This window comes from Eschrichtius robustus, chromosome 20, assembly GCF_028021215.1.
Source record: "Eschrichtius robustus isolate mEscRob2 chromosome 20, mEscRob2.pri, whole genome shotgun sequence".
Lineage (NCBI taxonomy): Eukaryota > Metazoa > Chordata > Mammalia > Artiodactyla > Eschrichtiidae > Eschrichtius > Eschrichtius robustus.
The window spans coordinates 20,965,631-20,981,331 of record NC_090843.1 but is presented as its reverse complement, the minus strand read 5'-3'; the positions used below and the strand labels follow the sequence as shown (position 1 = coordinate 20,981,331).

At 54.6% G+C, this 15,701-nt stretch overlaps 1 protein-coding gene across 1 annotated transcript; it reads left to right on the top strand.

The window, feature by feature from the left end:
• The first annotated feature begins 865 nt into the window (after window positions 1-865).
• On the top strand, window positions 866-13,778 carry CAVIN1 (caveolae associated protein 1). Its single transcript, XM_068529509.1, has 2 exons — window positions 866-1,516; window positions 11,314-13,778. Exons 1-2 carry the CDS (start codon window positions 1,046-1,048, stop codon window positions 12,013-12,015), a joined length of 1,173 nt encoding a protein of 390 aa, XP_068385610.1. The 5' UTR covers window positions 866-1,045; the 3' UTR covers window positions 12,016-13,778.
• Window positions 13,779-15,701: the final 1,923 nt, after the last annotated feature.

Genomic DNA, 15,701 nt, shown 5'->3' with positions numbered 1-15,701 from the left:
ACCTCCTGGCAAGTCACTTGCCCTCTCCAGGCCCTCCGTTTCTGGTCCGTCAAGTGAGCAGGTGGCGTTTGATAGCTCAGATTGCTGAGCGCGAGTCTCTGGGCTCCAGAGAGATGGGTGACCCCCAATCCTACTCTCTGAGGTTAGTGTCAGCCAGGTCTCTGGGGCAGGCGGAAACACAGGGAAAGGTGATTTTTAGTGAGTAAAAAGCTTTAGTTTTTACTTTATTGCCCATCTTAATCCTCCTCTTCTAGAATAATTCTAAGAGGAACCTAGAGGAGCTTGGCGGCCCCTTACCACCGCCGTGACTCTAACTTAAGTTCTCCCTTCCCTTCCGCAAACGACCCCCAACCTTTTAGAACAGTGGTGGGTAACTTCGTGGGGTGGGTAGTTAGAGGCCCCTTCGAAAAGATTGTGGAAGCCATAGATCCTTTCCCTCTCAAAAACTGGGCACAGGCAAATACTACAATATTTTGCACGTAACTTCAGGATATCCTGTCCCACCTGATGACCTAATCTAGAACTTAAAAAGGGGGAGGTGGGTTAGCCGGTGAGCGAAAAGAGCGAGAGGGAAAAGTAGAGCAACACTCTAGGACCTGTTTCCCTACCGCGGCTCACATTCCTCCGCCCCAGTCCCGCTCCCGCCGCCTCCGCTACCAGCGGAGGCCCTAGTCTCCCGCTCCAACTATTCCAACCATCCTGGGAAGGGTGGGGGCGCTCGGCTCTTGGGTCCCCCTGGGTCGCCCCCCCTTCCCCAGCATCGGTCTCCCCTTCTGCCCCGGTCCCTCCCTTTCTGGGGCCGAGCCAGCCAATGGGCGACGAGACTCCGGGGTTTGGCCTGGGAGCCGGGCAACTCACAGATCCCCCGCCCCACAGTTCTGGCCGCCATCCCGGTGCGCACGGACGCGGCTCGAATTTCCTCCGCTATCCGCTCTCTCTCTCTCTCTCTCTCTCTCTCTCTGCCCCCTCCCGCTCTTCCTCTTCTCCGGGTCTCCCGCTTCAGCTCCAGCTCCACCCGGCCGGCCCCGCACGGCTCCGGGCAGCCATGGAGGACACCCAGCTCCACATCATCGAGCAGCCGCTTCCCGGGTACCCCGACGCCGGGGACCAGGGGTCCTCCACCATGGGGGCTCCGGCGGCGGAGGAGCCGTCGGGGGCCGGCTCTGAGGAGCTGATCAAATCGGACCAGGTGAACGGCGTGATGGTACTGAGCCTTCTGGACAAAATCATCGGCGCCGTCGACCAGATCCAGCTGACCCAAGCCCAGCTGGAGGAGCGGCAGGCGGAGATGGAGGGCGCCGTGCAGAGCATACAGGGGGAGTTGAGCAAGCTGGGCAAGGCACACGCCACCACCAGCAACACCGTGAGCAAGTTGCTAGAGAAGGTGCGCAAGGTCAGCGTCAACGTGAAGACCGTGCGCGGCAGCCTGGAACGCCAGGCCGGCCAGATCAAGAAGCTGGAGATCAACGAGGCCGAGCTGCTGCGGCGCCGCAACTTTAAAGTCATGATCTACCAGGTGAGCTGGCGGGCGGACCGCGCCCAGAGGCCCGCCGTCCCCCGCCTGGGGCTTGGGGTCGGGGGACCTACCCGAGGCGCGGCTCTCCCGCCAGCCTGGCCCGGCTCGGGGGACCCGCCCTCCTTCCAGCGAGCGTTCCTGGGGTGGAGTGGAGTGGGCGGCGGGCTCCTGGAGCGCACAGAGGGGCGCGCTCTGCATCCTGCGCTCCCTCACCCAGCCCCTCCCTCCGGTGTCAAACGCGTAGCGGAACCGAGTTAGGGGGTTGGACTCGGGGACACTGCCCCTCGCAGATCGCTCCCGACATGGCTCTGTCAAAAGTTTTCCTACTTGGAGGAAGTTTTGGGGAGAGCCGGGGTGCCTGGCGGCCGTTAGGGCCCGCTGTAAGCAGACACTGGCGGCGCGGCCCGTGTTTGGGGCCTCCGACTCTGCCCGCCCGATATAGCGGGTGATTCAGGGCTCAGGCACGCACCGCGGGGGCTGCGCCAGGCGAGGGACGCGACTGCCAGCACGCCCCCGCGGACCCCGCATCAGCCTAGGCCGCCTACGCCACCCCCTCGCCGTGATCTGCTCCCGCCTCGCGGCACTTTCGGCCCCTGGGGACACCCTAGCCCGCGGCGTGCCTGTACCCTCAGCCTGTTGGAAGCAGCCGGCGGGAGGGTGGTGGCCCGCGGCCTGAGGAGTGCTAGAGAGGCTGGTGGAGGGGAGTGGAGGGGAGGGGACAGCCCCCCACACCCGGGGCCCCGCCATCTGGGCGCGGTGAGTCACCCCGCATGCCTGCGGGGGCGGCCGAGGAGCTGGAGGACAGGCGGCGGGAGGCTGGCGCGCCCCAGGCTCCGCCCAGACAGCTTGTTGCTTCCTTTGCACCTCTCTCCATTCCTCCCGCCTGGATGAAAATGGAGTTTTTGTATCCTAGCCCCACGTAAACCTGGGAATCTCAGCACTGCTGCTCCTCTCCACTCTGCCTCCCCAATCCCATTAGGGGTGGGTCTGAGCCGAGCGCTCCGTGATCTTTGATGGCGGGGGAATGTGCCCAGCCTCGCCTCCTCTCTGCTTCCCGCGGGCCTGGTTGATGTTCCCACCCAAGGAGGTGAGATCGTGGGGGTGGAAGGGTTAGTCTATGTCCCCTCTTCCCCTTCCTGCCCCTCCCGAAGGGAATGGAAAGAAAAGAAGGCCAGATTTCCCACATCCCCCCAGGGAGAGGACCTCTATCAGGAAGCTGTGGTTTCACTGACTGCTCAGAGGCCCTGGTACGCTGGGTTCTGAGTGACCATCAGGGATGCGGTGAGGTCCTTGGCTTGGTCAGTGTGGTGGAGCTAAGAGAAATGCAGACTGGGACAAGTTTGGGGGCAGTAGACACACGTGAGCTGACACTTATCTGAGGAGGTGGTGGTGGGACAGAGGCTGAAGTGGCGCTCCCCCAACCCGCTGGCGCCCGGGGACTCCTCCTGAGAGGTACTTGGCCTTTAAGCAGTTTGCTTCCCTCATATAGCACTATCTGATAGAAAATATTTGCCCAGAATTGTTTCTACTTAATTTAACTGCTCCGAGGAAGTAGGATGGGGGGTGTGTGTGTGTGTGTGTGTGACTTTTAAAGAGAACTGCCTAGTGCTGGGGTACATCAAAGGAAGGAGAACAGGGCAGGGGTGTGGGGCAGCAAGCCAGCTCTGTCTTTTCTCCAGAGCCTGGTGTGGTAGAGAGGAGCCATGTAGGGCTTGGATGGGTGACCCTTCTCACTTGAAATGTCCCAGACTGCAGAACCTGGGAAAATTCTCAGCCTGGAGGTAAACCTCCTTATGTCAAAGATGGAGATTCTGAGAGGACAGATATGGAGAGAGACTTCTGTGCAGAGGCCAATGGCGTGTCTCTGTTACTGCCTCTGGCAGTTGGCACGGATTGTGTGTCTGTATATTGTGTATCTGCCGTGGGGAGGGGGTCTAATCACAGGGTGGCTTTGACTGCATCAAGGCCAGTGGGGGACAGAGAGTTGAGGGAGAAGGAATGGTTCAAGCTGGGGACCCTGAGCCCCCAAACCACAGGAGAAATAACTAATACCTAAAGTGGTCCCAACCCACAGAGGAGCTCAGAGGTAAGGAGAAGATTCCAGCAACAGGGAATCTTCCCTGAGTTGCAGAGCAGATGTTCCAGGTGGGGGCGAGGGGGTGGGGTATTCAGCTGCTGGAGGAAGTTGGAGGCTGCTTCTGCCTGAGATCTGCAGGCCTGGGAAGAGAATGAGGTAAAAATAGCTCTGGGCCTTGGCAGACCTAATAGGGAAGATTGGGGGCAGCAACATTTACGATAAACTCAGGCTGAGGGGGTAGGATGTTTGGGTGGCCAGGCAGAGAGATCTGGAAAAAGGCCTCCTGGGATGATGTGAGTTTTCCAGTGTGGGAGCAGGGGAGGTGGTACGGTATTCCCCACTGCAGATGTGGGAGGTGGTGATGTGGCAAGGGGGGGGTGAGGTGGAGGGAGCATGAAGGGGCGGGAAGGCCCCAGCTGTGGGATCAAGCCATCTGGCCTCCCACACCTTCTTCCTGCGGGATAAAGGAAGGAATCCCTCGTGTGACCCCACCCAGATTCAGGGAACTGCTAGACATAATGATTTCACGGGTTAAGTTTGCATTTGACACCTCCCTACACAGACACACAGACACACACACATACACACACACATGAAATTCAGCCGTTCCCATCACAGGCTATCAGGGCCCTCACCTTGAACCCACTTCTGAGTCATTACTGTCCTTCTTTGGCATTTCCCTTCCTGTCTCCTAAACGAAAACTAGCAGTTTGGCATCCCATCCTGTCAGGCGACACCTCATTAGGCAACAGCTAGTGAACGAGAGAAGTGAATTCTACTAGTAGCTAGGGGTAGTGGACTGAGAACTGCTGGGAAGATCAGGCCGACTGTGGGCACCATGCAAATAGGAGGAGCTGTGGTCATTAAGAAGCCAATTCTCCCAGATGACGACTAATTTGGATATTGTTAGGGTTCTTTTAGAATCCAGAAAGGGAGGCTAAACATTTTCCGAAGTAGTTTTGATGAGGCAGTTTTGATGAGGCATGGGTCCTACCCATGGACCCATCAGACCTGCTCCAAGTGCTTGAGGACAGGACCAGGAAGCATTTAAGGGCTTAGGTGGCTCATGGGCATTAAAAGGGAGGATACCAGGACTGGAATGAGGGCCTGCTGGCTTCTCCTCCTCAAATCCTAACCCAACCTATAGCTCCTTCCTGGACTCAAAGCAAATCAGCGCTATCTGGTTCCAGAAGAACCCCACACTTTTGTCCAAAATTCTTCCCAACTTGGGGCTCTGGTCCCTCTCACCCCCTACCCCGGTGGCCTAGCAGAGAGAGTGTTTATCATACCCTTCCTCCAAAGAGCTAGTTTTGGGTTGTTTTTCCTGGTCACTGGATCCAAAGCAGGGAGCATGGGAGCATATTCTTAGGTGTATTCCTAAGACCAAAGGAAATCATACTCTTCCCTCTGATTTTTTTTTTTTAAAGCAAATAAAGTCTGACTATTGTAAAGGTCAAAATCAAAAAGGGAGGAGATGGCACAGAGTGGGCAACTGCTAGGGAAAGGGAATATTGTTGCTAGGCAACCAACTGCAGAGATGAGTGGTGGTTTGTTCTATTGTTTTGAACCATACCATTGTGAATATTTCATCATTCTGTCACTGTAGACTTTTTGAGCTGGAAGATGCCTTGGAGATAATCACCTTCGGCTCTTTTATTTTGTAGTGGAGGAAGCTGAGGCCCAGAGAGGGGAAGTCACTTGCCTACTGTCATTCAAGTGATTGGGGGTCAAAGCTGGGGCAAGAGCCCAGGTGTACCCCTTCTTCTGCTACACTTTCTGTTCCCGGCCTCCCCCTTCTGTTCCCGGGCTGTGCAGCAGAAATCAGGGAGGAGGCTAGCCCTAAGCTAGTTCTGGCTCCTTCATTCTCTGAGGGAGATAGTTGCACAGTCCTGGCACTGGGGCTGCTGTGTGTGTGTGTGTGTGTGTGTGTGTGTGTGTGTGTGTGTGTGCGCGCGCACACACGCGCGCACAGTGTTAGCTGAGTGGCTAAGGTTGGTGGCCATTAGCTGCTCCGCCTCATAGTGCTGAAGCAGAGGCAATGTGTGGTCACCAATGGCAGTGGAGGAGAGGGGTGCAGGGTATAAGGAGTGGAGCTCCCTGGCCAGCAGGGGTGTCCCCTGGCTAAGAGAGGACCACATTGGCTCCTTTCTCCTCAGCCTCCCTGCCACTCCCCCCTTCTCCCTGTATCCTACAGGGAAGGCGGGCACCTGCTGCTTTGGGTGTTTGTGGCTACACGCCTTACTCAACACTGTTGTCGCTGGAGTCTGGTAGTGCCCCTAAATATCCCTCTCCCCTGACTTCTCCTGATTGTCCAAAGCAACAGTGGCAGCTCAGCCACTCAGGAGGGAGAGTTGGGAGCTGCTGCTGGGTGCCTCAGGACATAGGCCCACTGGTTGTAAAAACAGCTTGGTTTTGGGGGTTTTTTTTGGCCGTACCGCGCGGCATGCAGGATCTTAATTCCCCAACCAGAGATCGAACCCATGCCCCCTGCAATGGAAGTGCAGAGCCCTAATTACTGGACCGCCAGGGAATTCCCAAAAATATCAATAGCTTGGTTTTTGATCCTGATTTCTCTGTGCATCTGGGTGTCTGATGGCCTATAAGTTGGTGGGGGGATGGGTGGCAAGGGAGGCAGGAGGTGGGGATGTGGCCAAAGGGAAATAGCCAGGATGTCCCTCTTCCATGCCTCTCCCTCTCCTTATCCGGGGCGGCACCCGTGCCCACCCTGCCCTGGGGAATAACTGGAATCACCAGCATCTGACTCAAGACAGTGAAGCTGTCGGCCTCTCTTTTACTCCTTGGAGACTCCCCAGTTGGAGTCTAACAAGTGGCCTCTTAGAAAACTCCTTCCCCGCCCCCAGCAGCTTCTTTCCCCCATCACTGCAACCTCCAACAGCATCATCCCACGACCACAGCTGGGTCGGGGTAGAAGGTAGGAGGCCAAGGATGGGACTGGGGAAGATTCTAGAGGGAGGCAGGGAGGGGGTTCTGATTAAATTGTGGTTATTAATTCATGGGCCTGGGTTTGTCCCTCCCCTTTCGGCTCTTGTTGAAGCATTTAAACTGTGGTGTCTTTCCATCTTAATCCTTGTGTGCTCCCCTGCCCTCTACTCACCAGCCCCAACTCTGCATGCCAACCAAGGCCTCCTCCTCCCAACTCTGTCTGCACCCATCCCAAGCCCCACTTAAACCCCTTTTCCTCATCTTAGCCCAAGAAGAAGCTGAATGTACCCTCAGACCTGGCCACACCCAAGATCGTGCCTTTTGACCTTCTGCCTGAGACTGAGCCTTTTGACCTGAAGCCTGAGACAGTGCCTGAGCTCCCACCCTTTGACCAGACACCTAGGACCCTGCCCTATTACCCACAGCCTGGGCCTCTGCCCACCCCAGAGGAGCCAACAGCCGGTGGGGGCACTTAGGGTCTCCTGGGTCACATGGGGCCATGGGCATGGGGTGTCACACCCCCAGTCCACCACCAGCTGACTGCTTAGCAGTGGCCAGTCCAGGGTGGCTGGTCTCTTCCAAGCCACTGCCCTTTGTGACTGGGTGATGGGTATTGTGAAAACACTCTCTCATTATGGGGAGTTCAGGCGATGGGGTGGGAGGTGATGGGAAGGGCCATTCCCTACGTCTTGGTTTCTGTCTTAACAGTAGACGCTCCAGACACCACACCTGAGCTGCACCCACTGCTGCCTGCATGAGATAGCCTGCAACTGCCCACACTTCTGATTCCCCCTCCCCTCCCCCTCTGCCTTCGCCTCAGGGACAGACCAGTTTGGCCCCAAGCCTCTTTGGAGAGGGCCCTCATGAAGCCCAGGCCTGGGGTCTGTTCTGTGCCCTCTCCACCCCCTCTCTATAGTTCGGGAAAATATTGACACTTATTTTTTTCCAGTTTTTTTTAGAAAATGTTTTGCAAAGAGATCCCTTATGTTTGCCAGATCCTGCCTTGGGTGGGGCATCCAAAAGCTGCCAACTCAGAGAGGCCAGAAGGGGGTACATTTTCACTGGCTCTGGCCTCCCTATGGCACAGTGTTTCTCAACCTTTTTTTTGTTTGTTTAATATGATCATTCTCCTAAGGAGTCCTTTTAGACATTTTTTTCCCCTAATTGTCCTCTCCCCCGTGAAATTTTTTTTATTTGAATTTTATTTTATTTATTTTATACAACAGGTTCTTATTACTTATCTATTTCCCATGAAATTTTAACACTACAAATATACTACATATCAGGACTCTTTGGAGCACCACAAACTATTGCAATATCTAAGATTCGTGCCCTCCCCCGCAAGAACCAATTTCCGCCCACTTGGGGGCAGCATGCCCCCTGTTGAGAATCATGCTATAGCAGAAAAGAAGGACCCTTCTACCTTTAGTGTCTTTCACCCCCTTGTCCTAGCAACGTAAAGTGGAGGTCCTGAGTTTTTAAGACTGCCCTCTCTTTCACCTCTCTCCATCTGCACCCTCCTCTAACATGGTCTCCGAGCAGATCCAGATCCTGGGTCTCTGAATGACCTCTCCAATGTCTTCTCTGGCCATTCGCAGGCAGTGGTTGGAGACAGAACTAAGTCAAGAGAGGCTCTACCCAGAGCCATATGACACTTGTCCCTTCTCCCTGACAAACGTGAAGTGCCTGGCCAAGGACCAGGCAAATAGTAGGTGCTCAATTAAATTATAATTATATAAAAATCTTCCTAAGCCAGAGAATCTTAAGTTTATATAGCGGGGTTAGGGAGTGGAGAGGAAGGGGCTGGGAGCCATCCTGGGGCTCCTCTAAAATTCATCCTGGACTGGTGCTTTCCTGGGTCGGGGAGCTGTGTGTGCTTGGTGGGGGGCAGGGGAAGCTGTGCATGCTTTTGTTCAGACCTGGTCATTAAAGGTAACTCTGGAAACCAAGCCTGTTGGGACTGGTGGTTTTGTTTAATAAAAATGTAGAAACAGAACAAACAGAGCTCTCCCTCCTTGCCACCCTGAGGCCCCTCCTTTAGCTTAGGAGCTCTGCCAGGGAAGTAGGGGTGCCACAGGGGTGCCCGGCCTCTGTGCCCAGGGTTGGGGGAGGTGCTTTGGGATTGTGTTGCTGGTTGTTGTAGCAACAGGCCAACTGGGTGGGCCCAAGACAGCACTCCAAAGCTGTGAGTCATAGGGGAAACCTGGCTTGGAAATGGGGAGAAAAGACAAAATCCATTCATGGAGGCGAAAAGCTAATGTCATGGTGGTATACCCTCTCCAGCGCCAATCCACTGGATATTATCCGGGACTTAGGTCAAACAGTTTCTTCCCCTATCCCCTGACCTTCCACCAAGAAGGCAGCTCCTCTGGTGTAAGCCATCACTCTGGAGGAAGCCTACAATGAATGGCTTCCAAGTACCTTTCTGGACTGGGGGGAGACAACCCCAGATCCAGGAATAAACCTCCCCTCACTGGGATTGCTCCCTGATGTTGTATTTGAGACCTTTCACCAGGCACTAGGAAGACACGATTGGCTACAAGAAGTCTGGAACTCTCTCCCCAGCCTTGTTCACATTCAAATTCAGCTGGCAGAGACCTTTATCTAGGAAGCCAGAGGCCAGGAAAACCAGCCAGCTCAGCCTTTAGGGGTTGCAGTGGAGCAGAGGGGAGAATCAGGGGTGCTGGCGTGGGGCAGGGAGACAATGTGGATCTGTTTTCCAGCAGCAGGGACTGTTTCCTGACTATTTCCCACCCATCACACTTAATCCTTCCCTTAATTCATCCTCATAGTCTGAGCTTAGTGAAAGGAGGCGTTCTCCTTCAAACGTCGGGGAGCGTGGGTGGGTTTTTAGACTAGGAGGCTGTGAAGGAGAGATCAGAGCTGACATTTTTTGATACTAGGGCTGCCGGTAAATTCTGGGTGGAGATGGATGAAGAAGTAGCCAGGAGTTTAGATGATAGAGAGTCCTAAAATGGTGTGTAAGAGAGAGCGCTCGGGTAGCAGGCAGGGAGAAGTGATTGCAAAAGGGAGACCCAAAGGGTACAACTGGGAATCAGAGGGACTGCTAAGAGAGATTGGGACCCTCCTACACTCAGAGCAAGGAAAACACCCGTTCAGTGCCTCCATGAGTGATAAGAAGCAGAGGATGGACGGACTGCCACAGGATGCCCATGATAGTACCCAGCCAGCTGTGGCAGGTGGAGACTACAAGTCCCAGCATGCCCTGAGCCCTGGTCACCTTGCCTGCTGGGAGATGTAGTTGAGTAACGAGAGCTTGAGGTGGCTTGGTGCCCAGCAGAGCCGGTGCCCAGTTTGGGAGAAGAGGTGGAGCCAGCATTCCCTCTTTGTCCCTGCTAATAATATTGACAGGGAGGGAAGGAAGTTGGGAGGAGGTGTTCCTAGTTTTCAATGTAAACCAGGAAACTCTGTGGGGATGTGGATGGGAGGGAAGAGGAAAGAGGTTGGGGGCTGGGGAAGGAATTTCTGTAGCAGGTGGTACAGAGATACCAAGCAGCCAACGTATACGTGTATGTGCGTGCGCGTGTGTGTGTTTATGGAACGGGTCAGCTCGTGTTGCCTCATTTTTCTCAGATGCGGTTTTCTTACAATTCTGCGAAACAATCTTCAGAAAACCCTTTAGAAAAACTACTGCCTATCATTCCTTTGTATGAAGTCCCTAAAGAGAGTCTGGGCCAAAGAGGAGAGCCTGTTTACATTCTGGGTTATGTCCCCTTTTCCTGTCTGTGCTCAATCTCCCCTACCTTCTGGTGAGAGGTGATCCTGAGATTCTGAAATGTTGGTCCAGAGTCAGGATCTTGGAAAATCTTCCCGGAATGGAAAACAGTGCTGGTGCTAGGCATTCCCAGGGGAAGAGGGAAGAACTGGCTCTGAGCTCCAGGATCTCTTGCCCTCCTACTCCTGGTCCCTTGAGCTCCTGTTTAGGGGGAAAAGAGCAAGAATGGAAAAGCAATCTCTCCCTTCCATTCCAAGGCAGGGACGTCAGAACCAGAAGAAACGTCCAGGTTGGGAAGAAAACATGTCCTTGGCTCCCAGCCAGCTTCTTCCTCTTTCCTCAATTTCTACATGAGGGTGGAGAATGTCCACTGGTGGAGCCAAACAGTATGAGGCGGGGGAGGGAGATAGGGCCACAGCTCTGCTTCCCTAATACTGGTTCTTCTGAAATGATACGAAGTCTGGGAAACGCACTCCCTTTATGGTAAACTTGCCTTCAAGTTACCCTACTTGGGGGCCGCCTGAGATTGGCTGTGAGCTCATCCCCCTACCCGTACCCCTCAACCTAAACAGACTGCCCTTTGGTTTTTGGCCTGGCTTGGGCAGTGTGGGGCCCAGTGCACCAGAGGGCGCTCTGCCCATTTCCAAAGTTAAGTTGTGGTCCCTGGGACGCAAAGGGTAAGGACTGGTTTAAAATGGGTAGTCGCAGGGCTCAAGGAGACGGCTGGAGGGCCGCAGAGATACTTAAGTGCGAAAACACAGGCCAGACTCCGATCCGAAGCTCGGTTCCCTCCTCGCCCTGTCTGTATAGTTACTATTCATTCCATACATATTTCTTGAGCGCCCATGAGGTGTCCAGCTCTGTGCCAGGCGCTGGGGATACAACGGCGAGCAAGTCCAGGCCGATTTCACGGGTACCACGCACTCCGCAGGATCACGGGTGCCACCGCCCAGCCCCGGGTTCTTCGCCCGGCGTCCCCCCAAGTCCCCGCCCAGTTCTCCGGCTCTGCCCCCTCATCTGTTCGCTCTGATCTCCCTTTAGGATGAAGTGAAACTGCCGGCCAAAGTGAGCATCGGCAAGTCCCTGAAAGGGTCGGAGGCGCTGCCCGAGAAGGAAGGCGACGAGCTGGCCGAGGGCGAGCAGCCCGAGGAGGACGCAGCGGTGCTCGAGCTGTCGTCGGACGAGGCGGTGGAGGTGGAGGAGGTCATCGAGGAGTCGCGCGCCGAGCGCATCAAGCGCAGCGGCCTGAGGCGCGTGGACGACTTCAAGAAGGCCTTCTCCAAGGAGAAGATGGAGAAGACCAAGGTGCGCACCCGCGAGAACCTGGAGAGGACCCGCCTCAAGACCAAGGAGAACCTGGAGAAGACGCGGCACACTCTGGAGAAGCGCATGAACAAGCTGGGCACGCGCCTCGTCCCCGCCGAACGGCGGGAGAAGCTTAAGACCTCGCGAGACAAGCTGCGGAAGTCCTTCACGCCCGATCACGTGGTCTACGCGCGCTCCAAGACGGCGGTCTACAGGGTGCCGCCATTTACCTTCCACGTCAAGAAGATCCGCGGGGGCGAGGTAGAGGTGCTGAAGGCCACCGAGATGGTGGAGGTAGGCGCCGACGAAGAGGAGGGCGGCGCGGAGCGCGGCGAGGCGGCCGACCTGCTGCGCGGGAGCAGCCCCGACGTGCACACGCTGCTGGAGATCACCGAGGAGTCGGACGCCGTGCTGGTGGACAAGAGCGACAGCGACTGAGCGGGGCGCCGGGCAGTGCCCGGGAGGCCGCGCCGCCCCGCCTCTCCCCGCCCCCGCCCCGATTCCTTTCTCTCTCTGAACTTTCTCTGTCGCATTCTCTCTCGGCCCCAAACGGGCTGGGATATTTCTAAATTGAGAACACCTCCCCTCAAGTAGCACCCCTCCGAGTCTTACGGCTGTTAAGACGGGAGGCGGAGGCAGCCTGCACCATGGACAGCCCCAGTTTAGGCATATGCTGGGTGGAAATGCAGAAGGCGGTGATGCACGTCCTGGGGATCCAAGTCGTGGATCCTAGAGGAACTTGCTGTCGTTTCCATGATTGGGCCCCCCTTGGGCAAGCTGCCTTCCCCCCACTTCTCCGTAACACTCACACCCAGCTGCTGTCATTCCTGCTCACTGAGCTCTTCTTTCTCATCCTGATCCCTGGCGGCTTCAAAGCCAAAATTACCATGAAAGGGAAGAGTGAATCTTGAAGAGGCCCCTTGCTCACATGGGAGACCCCATACTGGAAGGATGTGAAAGCAGCTTTGGGGAGCATCTGGGGCAGTGTCGGAGGAGAGAGGGCAGAGTGAGCCGTGACCCTGGATGAGGGTCTAGTACAGGCTGTATCTGCAAAAGGTCCCGATAAGGAAGGCTGGAGCCAGGCAGAGCCCTTGGGGAGCGGGTGGCGGGGGGGGGGGGGCACTTACGGTTTATGCATCTGCACCCAGGAGCACATGGCTATGGTTTTGAAAGAGAACAGGAAATAGTAGAAGGTGGAAATGGGTGAAAAGAGAATGTCCATTAGCAGCGTGAGAAACACAGCACAAGAATCCCATCTTACTGGGGTTCTCCGAGGACAGCAGGACCATTTTCAGGATAAGAAGGGAGGGCAATGTGAGAAATCCGAGATCCAAAGAAGAGAGAGGTAAGCCTCACCCCATGCCTCCACTGGGCATGGTGCTCCAGGGGCAGCCCATTTCTCAAAGCCCAGAAAATTAGGGTCCCAGAAGAGGGCAGCACCAGGCTGCGGAGAGCTGGTAGTTAGGAGGGAGATGGACAGGGGGGAAAAGAACTAGGTGCTAAAGGCCAGGCCACCAAGCTGAGAGCTGGAGGGGAGGGGAGGAGAGTGTAGAATTCCTGTGTGTAGAGCAGCCCAGACTTGGCTCACTCCTGGCAGTTTCTTCTCAAGTTCCTTCCCTAGAGCTAGTTATAATAAAGCTGCAGAACTTGCCAAGACTTACTTGGCCTTGTGGGTTCCTCTCCTGACTCTTTGTGGTGAGAGGGGTGCTGCTTCCAGTCCAAAAGCCTGATTTCTGATCAGGTTCTCCTCAGGACACTTTAGTCCCCCTGTTCCTCCCCAGTAACGGCGGCTTGTCAGAAGCAAGAACAGACCCCGTCACCCCCAAGTCACAGCCGGAAGAGGAGGGCTGAAGCCTCCCTCGTTCGCCCCCTACCTCCTCTGCTTTATCTTCTCTGCTCTGCATTATAGAATTGCAGCTAATTGTTTTTAAGGGGTGGAGGGAGGGAGCCTGGGGACACATCTTTTTTACAATACAAAGCTTTGCTTTTTTTTTTCCTCTTGGTTCCCTTCTCTCTTCTGGATGGTTGGAGACACGTTGGCTGAGGGAGGATGGGGATTGTGGGATGAGGTCCCTTGGTGCTGATGGGCTGAAGGGGCCTGAGTTGTGGGCAGATACAGTTTCCTGTGGGCTCTGGGGAGCCTCTCGTGTTGCTGTGTCCTGGTGAGCAGCCCGACCAATAAACCTGCTTTTCTAAAAGGATCTGTGTTGGATTGTATTCTCCGAAGGCAGTTACATAGGATGAGTTCCAGAGGACAGGAGGGAACCAGGGAGGGAAAGAGACAGAGAGAGGACCTTGGGTTTAAGTGGGCCTCACTTGCCTGGGTGGGGAGTGGGGGTGGGGTATTGTTATCATCCCCATTTAGAAATGGAAAAACACACACATAGTGACTGGTCTAAGGTCACGTAGCTGGTAAATTGTGGAGCTGGGATTCTAAGTCAGGCAGCCTGGCTTCAGTCTGTTTAACTGTGTCTGTAATCTTGTACTGTCTAGATCCGCTTCTCGCTGTCGTTCCAGACCCACCCAGTTAACTCTACTCAGCCTGAGCTTCCCCCAGATTCACGCTGCCAAATCAGACCTAGAGGAGGCAGTCTAGGGGAGAGGAAAAGTCAGAGGCCCTGACTCAGAGGCCTGAATGTCATAGAGAAAGGATTCCAGTGCATGGTATAGGTGCCAGTCATAAGCACACAGCATATTTAATTCTCCCCACAGCCCTGGGATGGGCACCTCTTTTTTTTTTAAGATTTATTATATTATTTATTTATTTATTTTTGGCTGTGTTGGGTCTTAGTTGTGGCACACGGGATCTTTGTTGAGGCATGCAGGATCTTTTTCGTTGTGGCGCACGGGCTCGTTGTTGTGGTGCGTGGGCTTCTTTCTAGTTGTGGCGTGTGGGTTTTCTCTCTTCTCTAGTTGTGGCGTGTAGGCTCCAGGGCACGTGGGCTTAGTAGTTGTGGCGTGCGGGCTTAGTTGCCCTGCGACATGTGGGATCTTAATTCCCTGAGCAGCGATCAAACCTGTGTCACCTGCATTGTAAGGCGGATTCTTTACCACTGGACCACCCTGGAAGTCCCTGGGCACCTCTTTCATTGTCTGTACAGTCTCTCTTCCCCATGAGCAGCCTGCCCTACCTGCCCACAAGTTATGGATTTCCTAGAGCAATGGACACAAATCATCATGTGGGTTCCGCCAGCATCAGAATCACCTGGGGAGTGGTGTCCCTAATAAAAACAATGTCATTTCTGGGGCTGTATCCCAGCCTCCTGCTACTACCTCAAACAAGCTGAGTCCTTCCTCAGGAGCCATACATTTCCCTTGGACTCCCCTGCTGCCGCCCCCAGCAGCAAGCACAGCAGTCTCGAGTTCTAAATCCCCCAGAAAGGGTTGGCTTTCCTCCAAAAAAAATGAAAACTAACACAACATTGTAAAGTAACTATACTCTGATAAAAATTAATTTAAAAAAAGAAATGAAATTATACTATACTATACTCTGATAAAAATTAATTAAAGAAATGAAAATTGAGGCTGAAAATTCAGAGCCTGGGAGCCAGGAAAGCCAGGAGAAACCCACTAAGGATCCTCCTTCCTCTGGGATGTAGAGGTGCAGCTGTGAGAAGCAGGGAATGACGTCAGGACCCCAGCAGTGGAGTGATAAGCCTGAGGGAAAGGAGGAAGGGCCCTGGGATAGCAAGCCGTTGTTTACTTCTCTTACCCACAGCAACAAGGCTCCTGGCCCCTCCCCCTTTGTTTCTAGAAGCTTCCCCCCTCACTGGTCCACCACACTTTCAACACCAGCTGAGTTACTTTGCTGTAACTTCCCTACCCAGTTCTATTCTGGGCACTACTTTGTTAGAAGCGACCCTAATTCTCTGAATAGCCACTTTTCTGCTGGCCCCTGCACCATGGCATTCCTCCTTTACGTCACAGCGTGGGGCCGCAGCCCCAGAAGCTCTCCCCACATCAGAAATTATTCCTTTTCTTCTCTTGCGACTGAAGGGAGTAGGAGGCTTTAAAGAAACAGCTGCCTACCAATGAACGTTCCAAGGTCGCACTCCCACAAAGCATCTTTTTTACCAACCGGTCATGAACTTGCCCATCCATCATTAACACTATTTCCATGGGTT

Coding starts and splice junctions, on each gene's coding strand:
- CAVIN1 (XM_068529509.1), top strand. CDS start 1,046: ATGGAGGACACCCAGCTCCACATCATCGAGCAGCCGCTTCCCGGGTAC. Junction 1,517..11,313: donor TTAAAGTCATGATCTACCAG/GTGAGCTGGCGG, acceptor ATCTCCCTTTAG/GATGAAGTGAAACTGCCGGC.